Below are 11748 nucleotides of genomic sequence, written 5' to 3'. Positions count from 1 at the left end.
ATAACATTTTACTGTAGAGTTTGAGTGCAGTAAAACACACACACACACACACACACACAGCCTTTGGCAAGGCCGCTGAAGTCCCCTCGCAGATTGGATGCTGTGTAAGCCACTTGTCTGTACCACACCCCAGTGTAATACACACACACACACACAGGGCCGCGAGCACAAAGGGTTAATGCTCCTCCGCTCCGACCCACATAGCCCACGGAACGCAGCGCGCGCCCGTGCTTTATAGCGTTATTTTATTTATTCGCTTTCACTGCCAACAGGCCTACACAAACACAAACACAAACACGACTCGATTCGACCGTGATGTGAGTGAGGCGGGGGTCTCTCAATCTCTCTCTCTCCCTCCCTCCCCCTTCCTCCCTCTCGCGCAGGCCCTCTCTCGCGCTGATTCCGCTGGCCGCTCGCTCTCCTGCTTGCGGATTCGACACCCCCGTCATGGACTAGCCGCTCGCCTCGGTTCGTCGCATCGGGAATACAAAGAAAAAAACACACATACTCTCCAGCAAACACATCCATATAGACACACACACACACAGATCGGTGTCGAAGCTGCATCGGCACCCGAACAGGACGTATAGCCGTTGCCGTGCACCGAACGATGAGCCTGGTCATCGCGGAGCTTCATTCTGAGTAGAGGGTCCAGGCCAGAGACGTTGCTATTTTAATTTAATACTGAGAAGATGGCGAACGATTCTCCAGCGAAAAGCTTGGTGGACATAGACCTCGCCGCCCTGCGGGTGAGTAGCGGGCCGCTCCATCGCGACACAGCTTCGGTCTCTGTGCAGGCTTTGGGTTTATCGAGGGGTTTAACACCCTGGCGGCTCCGGGAAAACCTAGCGGCGGTGTCGCTTCAGGCGACGGGGCTGTCAAAGTGGCGTTCGCTGGGCTGTTTGTTATTGATAGATCGCTTACGGGTCCGCGGTTCCGACCGTCCCTTTGTTTGTAAAGCCTTTCGTGTGCGCTCGGCTCGGGCACCGCGGTTGCCCACCGACACCATGAAAAAAAATGCATCATGAATTGACTGTTTGTGGTGTTATATTGTTAACGTTCATCTTTGTTCTATTTTCTGCAGGATCCGGCCGGAATATTCGAGCTCGTGGAAGTGGTCGGTAATGGCACCTACGGACAAGTCTACAAGGTGGGTCTGCGGACATGCTGCTCGCGCCCCCACCCTTATTTTTCCTCGGTGCTGTTTTGTGTATAGTGTGTGCATGTGTGTGATTGGGTGTGTTTTGTGTTTCGGAATCATGTAGCACTAACGCGAAGACAATGCGACTGTGTGTGTGTGGCTCGCTCGCGGCGTCCCGCTGCAGGCAGCTCCATGGCCACTAGAGGATTAGAGCTCGCGGTAAGAACGGAGGAGACCTGCGTTAGCCGGGACCTCCGCCCGGTATCCGCGTCGGGCGGCTCGTTCATGCAGCATCGGAAGCTGCAGCTCATTGTTGTGTGGCGATAGCACATTAGGCTAACAAGGCGAGTGAGCTAATGTGTTGCTGCCAATGGGCGTGATGACAGAGGCTGCGCGACGTTGTTAGCTTAGCTGCGCGTTCAATGGGTGTGCTCTCCCGGTTGCGCATTTGTCGCGCTGCGGATCGAACGGGGAGTGATGCGGTGAACCGGAGCTGTGCTCCAGGCAGATAGGCTACTATGGAAATGTGCGGGTGTCCGCCAGTCCGGCGCGGCGCGGGGCGAGCCGACCCCGCGTCCTGTGTCCGCATCATCGCTGTTGTCTGACCGAATGTGGGCCAGCACGGGGTGGCAGAACGGGGTCAGCTCGCGCTCATGACGTCTGTTCACAGGCAGCTGCGTGGAAGAAAATGCCGCAGATGGGCGCGTATGGTGTGTCCTGCTGGCTGGGTGGCAGGCACGCGCACACGGATTAAGGCCTCATCGATATGTAGTTCTGTTCATGTTGGAGACTCACGTCTAAACAAACAGCACTCAGGCCATGTTTGTGTTTAGAAATGAAAAGGTCATAAGGTTTGTGTGTGTGTGTGGCAGAGACTGGAGACTAACCTTGCCCAGGATGTACCCCTACTGTTATTGTTATGACATCATCATAGTGGGGTGATCCAACATACACACACACCTAAAATTTTTATATCAGCCCACCAATCATATTTGTCACAGAAGGGAGTCAGACATTTGCAGAGGTGCTTTGACAGACATGGGTTTAGAACATCCAATACGCATACACACACACACACATACACTTACACCAAACACACACCACACATATAAACTAAGTATATATACTCTTTTGATCCCTTGAGGGAAATTTGGTCTCTGCATTTAACCCAATCCGTGAATTAGTGAAACACACTCAGCACACAGTGAACACACAGTGAGGTGAAGCACACACTAATGCCGGCGCAGTGAGCTACCTGCAACCACAGCGGCGCTCGGGGAGCAGTGAGGGGTTAGGTGCCTTGCTCAAGGGCACTTCAGCCGTGCCTACTGGTCGGGGTTCGAACCGGCAACCCTCCGGTTACAAGTCTGAAGCGCTAACCAGTAGGCCACGGCTGCCCAATACACCACACACCCACACACACACACACACCTCACACACACACCACACACATACACCACACACACACACACACACAACACACACACACACACACACACACCACACACACACACACACATCACACACACACAGTGTGTACACATCAAGGCTGCACCACACGGCGGTCATGGCTGCATCATGGCGGTCGTGCGTATTCTGCGTTTGTTTGGTGCGTGGGTAACGTCACGTGTGCGCTAGATGCAACATGCAGTATCAGGTGTTTTTGGCTGTGTTTCATGCTGCAAGTGTGTTGACAGGACAGTGCAGGTTGCATACGCGTACATTTGGTCTAACAGCTAGTACTACTGAGCCCTAACAACTGATACAGAGAAGGCATCACCTAGGCTACATCACCTAATAACACTTCCTATTACAACTGATACAGAGAAGGCATCACCTAGCAACACTTCCTATTACAACTGATACAGAGAAAGCATCACCTAGGCTACATCACATAGCAACACTTCCTATTACAACTGATACAGAGAAGCCATCACCTAGGCTACATCACATAGCAACACTTCCTATTACAACTGATACAGAGAAGCCATCACCTAGGCTACATCACATAGCAACACTTCCTATTACAACTGATACAGAGAAGGCAACACCTAGGCTACATCACATAGCAACACTTCCTATTACAACACAGAGAAGCCATCACCTAGGCTACATCACATAGCAACACTTCCTATTACAACTGATACAGAGAAGGCATCACCTAGGCTACACCACATAGCAACACTTCCTATTACAACACAGAGAAGCCATCACCTAGGCTACATCACATAGCAACACTGCCTATTACAACTGATATAAGTAAGTATATATATATGGTTGATGTGGATGGGCTTTAGAGCAGTAGATGGGCTTTAGAGCAGTAGGTGATGTGGATGGGCTTTAGAGCAGTAGATGGGCTTTAGAGCAGTAGGTGATGTGGATGGGCTTTAAAGCAGTAGATGATGTGGATCGGCTTTAGCGCAGTAGATGGGCAGCAAGAATTTCCTCTAGTTGTAACAATAACAGTAATTCATTAGGTCTAATTTAGCTAAAACATTAAATATTTTAAGCTCAATGTACAATGCGGAAAAAAACCCACAATAACAATGTCACAATCCGGAATTATTTGAATAAGACGTTAGTTTCACTTTTGCACTATCTGGCCGACAGGCTTTAAAGTAAGCTAGTTAAGTAAGCTAGTTAAGTAAGCTAGTTAAGTAAGCTACCCTGCATATACATGAGTTCTAGGCTCAATTTCCAGGGTGTGTCTGGCTTGTGAGGGCGTGGCATCACGATTGCTTCCGTCGTGATGTCGGTCAACCATCACAATGAGCGTGTTCTGTTCTAGCTGGTTCTACACTGTTCTGGCTGGTTCCACCCTCGTGTTCTGTTCTAGCTGGTTCTGCACTGTTCTAGCTGGTTCCACCCTCGTGTTCTGTTCTAGCTGGTTCTGCACTGTTCTGGCTGGTTCCACCCTCTTGTTCTGTTCTTGCTGGTTCTGCACTGTTCTAGCTGGTTCCACCCTCGTGTTCTGTTAATAATAATTATTTTTAATAATTATTATAATTTTAATAATTATAATTAATAAATTATAATTCTGATAAACCCCGCCTCCTGCTCAGTGGGCAGAGGTCCTGCCAGCAGCTGGACCAGTGGATAGACTGTCTGTGCTGCATTACTGACTCAGCCGGACCAGTGGATAGACTGTCTGTGCTGCATTACTGACTCAGCCGGACCAGTGGATAGACTGTCTGTGCTGCATTACTGACTCAGCCGGACCAGTGGATACTGTCTGTGCTGCGTTACTGACTCGGCTGGACCAGTGGATAGACTGTCTGTGCTGCGTTACTGACGTGACTGGACCAGTGGGAAGATACACCACTGACATGCCACCCTGTTACTGATGGGATATGAGGGGGCGTGGCCATACATAGCACCCTGTTACTGATGTGATGTGATATCTATCAGGGAGCCAGCTAGGGATTTGTGACAAGATGATAATGGATGAAGGCACACCACCTCCAGCTAAACCTCTCAAAAACCAAACTGCTGGTCCTCCCAGCTAAGCCCCCTATTTTATACATGATCACATCAACATCAAAATGGACTCCCTGTCTGTGGCACCAAGAAATGCAGGAGTCGTTCTCGACAACCAGCTAACCTTCTCCGATCGTGTTGCTCTCTGTGTGATGCACTTCCTCTCTGTCGCTCTCTGTGTGATGCACTTCCTCTCTGTCAGCATACATTTCCCACAGTGCACTCTGGTTACTCAGTGGCGGCCATCTTGTCTGTAAAGCTGCTCTCTCCTCCCTCGTTCTTTTTCTCCTTCTGACCTATTCCCCACTCTGATTCAGCCCCCTGGGAAAATGCATCTCTCTCTCCATCTCTCTCTTCATTTCTCTCTCTCTTCTCCTCCTCCCTCCTCCCCCTTTCCTCTTTCACTCTGTTGAAGCAGTGCTGCTCTCTCCCTCCTCCCCTCTCTCTCTCTCACCCCTCCCCCTACTCCCTTCCTCTCCCCCTCCCTCTCTCTCTCTCTATCCCTCTCTTTCTCTCTCCTGTTCCTCTATAGGAGTGTGTGTGTGTGTGTGTCTATATATAGATCAGAAGGAAGCCGTGTGTCATATCCCATCATATCAGCAGGCCAGCGGTGCAGACTTACAGATCATTCACTCATTAAAACACATCCCTTTCTCTCTCCCTCTCTCTCTCTCTCCCCTCTCTCTCTTTCTGTTGCTCTCTCTTTCTCACAGATCATTCACTCATTAAAACACATCCCTCTCTCTCTCCCTCTCTCTTTCTCTCTATCTCTCTCTCTCTCCCTCACTGCTCTCTCACACAGATCACTCACTCATTCAAACACATCCCTCTCTCTCTCTCTCTCTCTCTCTCTTTCTTCCCATCCACTGTCCCTCTCCCTCTTCTTCACCTCCCATATTTTTCTCTCTGTCCTTCCTCGCCCTCCTTTCTCATTCTGTCTCTCTCTCTTTCTTTCATTCTCCCTCGTCTCTCTCTTTCTCTCCTCATTTCATCTCTCTGATGGTTGATTTTTCTCTGACCATTTTGTGACCTCCTTTCCTCTCTCTCTCTCTCACCATCTCTCCCTGGTATGGTGGTCCCTGTGCTCTCTCTCTCTCTCTCTCTCTCTCTCTCTCTCTCCCTGTTATGTTGGTCCCTGTGCTCTCTCTCTCCCCCTGGTGGTATGGTGGTCCCTGTGCTCTCTCTCTCTCTCTCTCTCTCTCTCTCTCTCCCTGGTATGGTGGTCCCTGTGCTCTCTCTCTCTCTCTCTCTCTCTCTCTCTCCCTGGTATGGTGGTCCCTGTGCTTTCCCAGGATGTGTCACCTCTGTGCTCCTGTTCTGCTGCCTCTAGTCTAGCAGACTAGACCTTCCCTACATGGCCGCCGAAGCAGACCACGAGAGGAAGCCATGTTGGATGAGGTGCAGGGTGTATGCATCAATGTGATGGTGGAGAGATGTCCTGTTTACACATCTAGTGTTGTCTTGTGTGTATGTGCATGTGTGTGTTTACCAGGATTACGCCAAGTGTGTTTCTTTGGAGTGTGTTTACTCTGTGTGTTTGTGTGTGTGTAGATAGATAGATAGATAGATACTTTATTGATCCCCAGGGGAAATTCAAGGTGTGTGTGTGCGTCAAGAGTTATCGCACATAGAACTGTCTGCTACAGTTGCTATGGCAACTGCAACAGCGTGTAGGGCCTGGTGACCAGGCCGATCCAATCTGAATTCAGATTTGGACTGTGATGTCACTGTGATGTCATTGTGATGACACCTCAGTACACGTCTGTTTCATGGACAGAGATGGTAACTAGTCAGAGTGTCATTTCCAAAGAGAGGATCTGTGCCGAACATGCGATAAGGACAAAAATCAAGGAAGGAGCTTGCTCTTCAAAAAGTGTCTTCAATAACTGAGTTTCACATCGAAAAGTGATTTATTGGCTCACCAGACTACACAGGTAAAACTAAAGTGCAAACGTTTCGGGTGACCCCATCCTCAGTGCAAATTCCCAGCAATGAGAGTTCACAGCTTATAAAGGACATGACATCATTAGCAGGATTCAAATGGACCAATCACAGTACACTTAACCAAACCCTCAATTAGCAACCAATTAACAAGCACCAGAGACTAGCTGCATGTTCAATCATCCATTCTAGAAGCAAAACATTATCAATACTAACATACTGCATCTCATTGCAAGCACATATTACAGTTGAGACACATAGATAGATAGATAGATACAGTAGATAGATAGATAAAAACTTTATTGTCCACTGAATGTACATACACTGGAAATTTATCTTTGGCACTCTGGTGACATAAAAACACACAGCAACAGACAATATAAGTTAAATTGTAGTTACATAAATGGTTTAAAAAAAAAACATAAATGAATAAATACTAGTGCAGTTCTCGTTACTGATCCTTCTCATCATCACCCTGACTGGGTGGTGCATGAGTAAGTGGAGGTCACACTCAAATGTCCGTGTTTATAAAAAACAAGTCAGGTCAAAGCCTTCGTTCAGTCCTCCAGGAGACATTGTGCCATGTAATAAGTCCAGCGTGCCATGTAATAAGTCCAGTCCCATGTACACACACAAACACACACACACACACACACACACATTTACACTCACTCACACTCACACTCACTCACACACTCACACACACATTTACACACACACCTTGACCAAGGCACCTAACCCCTCACTGCTCCCCGAGCGCCTCACTGCGCTGGGATTAGTGTGTGCTTCACCTTACTGTGTGTTGTGTGTTCACTGTGGGCTGTTTGTGTTTCACTAATTCACCGATTGGGTTAAATGCAGAGACCAAATTTCCCTCACGGGATCAAAAAAGTATATATACTTATACTATACTATACTATACTATACTAAGTGTGCATACTTGAAACTGACCTACAGTATTTATGTGCTACACAAATTTGTAATGCTACACATTTATCTGTTTTCAACGTTATGTAGCAGAATTAGTCTACTTGGCTATGGAACCCCAAATCTGGTTTGCGTTGGAGAGAGCATGCACAAACTTTATAGTACCAGCCAATTCAGTAGGCTAACTCAAGACTTCAAGGCCATCATATACAACATTTTTAAGCAACAAATAAAATACTAACATAACAGTGAAGTGGTTCGTTTTTTCATGGTTTATTTTTTCCAAAAGCATCCTCTCCCCATATGTCTATTGCATTTACGTAAGGAGCTTGGAACAAAGTTGGGTTTTCCTAGTTTTCATTTTCTCTAGGCATATATGCTCAACAAATATCGGGCTCAGCAGTGAGGTCATGAGAAGGCTATCAATGAACAGAAAACCGACCGTGTTGGCTAACAATTTATTAAATACTCCTGTTACTGTCGTCAACGACGTCGCTGTAGGCTACTGCCTTTTCAGCGCCTTCTGCTTATGATGATTCAGTCTTTTGAATTCCTTTGGCCTTGCCATGCAGTTGTAGGCTACATCAACGCGTCTCTTGCCGTTCCCTTCATGTGTTCTATCACAATGCTGTCTGGCCTCATGGACAGTAGCTCTGTGATGTCTGCATCTTTCCAGGTCGGATATTTTCTGGACAGCACTATGCCACTCCATCATAACACTGGGATTTAAGTCAGATTTAACCAGATGGGCGCACGAAAACGTCACCGACACCCTCTCACTAGGTGTGAATTTTAACCGCATGTTCTACACTTCGTTCAGACACAGCACATTTACATAATGTCCGGAGGAAATACTAGGGGGGGGAGTAGTAGAACAACCGGCTAAATTCGGACTTCCATATGACCGGTTATGTCGTTCAGATATACTGCCCCACCGTTTAACATCCACAGAACCTCCGGTCTTACACATATGTCTGAAAGCCCTTTCTATGAGATATGTGTGTGTGTGTGTGTGTGTGTAAGTGTAAGACGTGTGTGTGTTGGATGAGGAGGAAAGCCCTAACACACACACACACACTCACACTGACACATAAACTCTTACACTCACACACACACACACACCCACACACACACGTACATATACACTCACATGTAAACAAGGCACAGACAGGCTAAGTGAGTTTGTTGTCTTCGTCTCTCTCTTCCTGGATACATCCGAGTCAGGTCACATGATGATGAGCACAGCATGCGATTGGTGGAGAAGAGACTTGCACTCTGTTGTAACTGGGCAGACTCTTCATTTCCCCTGGAGAGGAGAAAAACACACACACACAAAAACACACACACACACACACACTCACACACACAAAACTTTACTCTGTGTATATTTGTATTTATGTGAGTGTGAGTATGTGATTCTGAAAGTGAGTGAGCGTGTGTGGTTGTTTGTGTGTGTGTGTGTGTGAGAGAGAGAGAGTGTGTCTGTGTGTGTTTGTGTGGGGTGTGTATGTACTTGAGTGAGTGTGTGTCTGCTTGAGTGTGTGTGTGTGTGCTTGAGTGTGTGTGTGTGTGTGCTTGAGTGTGTGTGTGGGATGGATGAGTCAGTGACTCTGTTCCCAGAGCAGGTGCTTCTACAGAAGGGAAGAAACAGTCCTCTGTGTTCAGGCAGCAAACAGCCAATCACACGTCTGACAGACTCACACCAGCCAATCACACGTCAGACAGACTCACGCCAGCCAATCACACGTCAGATAGTCTTGAGATGCAGCAAACAGCCAATCACACGTCTGACAGACTCACACCAGCCAATCACATGTCGGACTGACTCACTTGAGCCAATCACACAACTTAGGGTTGAGTGTGGAGCTGCACTGATGATAATTCCACCTACTGCTCTGTGAGAAAAGAATTTCAACCCTGTATGACCCTACTGGGCTGCCATAGTTTTATGCCCTGTATGACCCTACTGGGCTGCCATAGTTTCAGCCCTGTATGACCCTACTGGGCTGCCATAGTTTCAGCCCTGTATGACCCTACTGGGCTGCTATAGTCTCAGCCCTGTATGACCCTACTGGTTTCAGCCCTGGATGACCCTACTGGTTTCAGCCCTGTATGACCCTAATGGGCTGCCATAGTTGGGGCTGGGAACAGAACGCTGAATTGATCACCTGACCTCCAGAAATAGCACAGAGAGAGGGAGAGAGGGAGGGAGAGAGAGGGAGGGGAGAGAGGGAGAGAGAGAGGGAGGGGAGAGAGGGATGGAGGAGAGAGAGGGAGATTGGAGGGGAAGAGAGAGGGAGGGGGGAGATGGAGAGAGAGATGGGGGGGGATTGGAGGGGAAGAGAGAGAGAGAGGGAGGGAGAGAGAGAGGGAGATTGGAGGGGAAGAGAGAGAGAGAGGGAGGGAGAGAGAGAGGGAGATTGGAGGGGAAGAGAGAGTGAGGAGAGGGGAGAGGTGCTGTGGTTAGATGATGCAAGACGGAGGCAAGTTCACCTGCCTAACCTTCCACACACACACACACACACACACACGCAGGCACACACACACCCGCACACACACACGCACACACACACACAGGAGGCAAGTTCACCTGCAAAACCCTCCACTCACCCTGCGGCAGAGACCCCCTACCCCCCCCCATGAAAGTTAACCATGAACACACACACACACATACACACACATGTCCATGTTTTGATGGACAGATGAACTCATGTGAAATGGTCATTACACTGCATGTCTGATTCTATGTTTAGATTGCCATAGACATGAGGGATTGCCAGCTAATGTGTAATGTGTTTTGTGTATGTGTGTGTGTGTGTGAGGGAGAGAGAGAGAGAGTGTGTGTGTGTGTGTGTGTGAGTGAGCGTGTGTGTGTGTGTAACTTAGCATACTAGCCTATTACACTGCAACAATTCCACTAAAATACCAGATGTTATTTATTATGACCGCCACGCAGCGAAGCGGCGTCATATAGGTTTAGTCAGACTTTTTTTTTTTTTTTCGCATGTCCAAATTTCCGTCAAGGATTCCCGGGACACTGAAAGACCGGGGTAGACGAAACTTGGTGGGCATGTAGCCCCACATGGATAGCATGGAACCATCGTTTTTCATTTTTATCTGTAGCCCCCCCACTGGACTGCACCCCCCGAAAGGAGGGTAGGGCAGACACAGTTTTCTGTGAATATCTCGAGAACCATAGGGTTTAGGAGGACCATTTTTTTGTATGTTGATCTCAAAGGGCCATGTCAACCCATTCCATAACCACTCATTTCATGTATAGCGCCACCTAGTTAAACACAAAAAAGTAAAAATGAGGTGTTGTAATCGCAGGTATCTGTGACCTAACATAATCAAAACTGCACGAAATTAAAAGTGTAGGATCATTATGACACCCTCTGAATGCACGCCAAGTTTCGTGGAATTCCGTTCATGGGGGGCCACACAATAAATTAATTTATGTTACTATACACCAACTGGCCTGTAGGTGGCCGGAGACAGTTTTCTGTGAATATCTCGAGAACCGTAGGGCCTAGGAGGTCCACCTTTTTTTTGTATGTTAGTCTTAAGGGGGCATGTCAACCCATTCCATAACCACTCATTTCATGTATAGCGCCACCTAGTTAAACACAAAAAAGTAAAAATGAGGTGTTTTCATCACAATATCTCTGGCTGACATGGTCAAAACGGCACGAAATTGAAAGTGTAGGATCATTATGACCCCCTCCGAATGCATGCCAAGTTTTGTGAACTTTCGTTCATGGGGGGGCCTTACAATAAAATAATTTATGTGTACATTTAGTGACTGTATACCAACAAGGATTCCCGGGACACTAAAAGACCGGGGTACACGAAACTTGGTGGGCATGTACCCCCACATGGATAGCATGGAACCATTGTTTTTCGTTTTGATCTGTAGCCCCCCCCCCCCCCCCCCCCCCCGCTGGACTGGACCCCCCGAAAGGAGGGTAGGGCAGACACAGTTTTTTGTGAATATCCTAGGATGACCAATTTTTTCCGTATGTTTGCCTCCAGGGGTCATGTTAACCCATTCCATGTGCACACATGTGCATAAACAGATACACACTCACACACATACATTCACAGTAATCATACGTATGACACATACTCACACAGTAGACGTATGTACGCATGCATGCACATGCACAAACACACATACGCAGGTAAACACACAAGCACACACACACACACATAAACATAAACGGGTACACGCACACATGCACACAATTCAAGAATTTCTCAGA

General features: G+C 47.8%; 1 protein-coding gene across 3 annotated transcripts in view; it reads left to right on the top strand.

Moving 5' to 3' along the window:
• Positions 1-251: 251 nt before the first annotated feature.
• Positions 252-11748, top strand: part of map4k4 (mitogen-activated protein kinase kinase kinase kinase 4) — an 81732-nt gene continuing 70235 nt past the window's right edge. Inside the window, exons 1-2 of one of the 3 annotated variants that reach the window (XM_042066626.1) lie at positions 252-749; positions 1085-1150. In XM_042066626.1, coding sequence (XP_041922560.1) covers positions 693-749; positions 1085-1150 — 123 coding nt within the window. In that variant the 5' untranslated portion in view covers positions 252-692. The remainder of the gene's footprint in view (positions 750-1084; positions 1151-11748) is intronic. The other 2 variants (XM_042066630.1, XM_042066639.1) reach the window with 2 other exon arrangements.

This window comes from Alosa sapidissima, chromosome 2, assembly GCF_018492685.1.
Source record: "Alosa sapidissima isolate fAloSap1 chromosome 2, fAloSap1.pri, whole genome shotgun sequence".
Taxonomy (NCBI): Eukaryota; Metazoa; Chordata; class Actinopteri; order Clupeiformes; family Clupeidae; genus Alosa; species Alosa sapidissima.
Note: the sequence above shows the minus strand (reverse complement) of the source record. Positions and strands in the feature narration are given on the sequence as shown.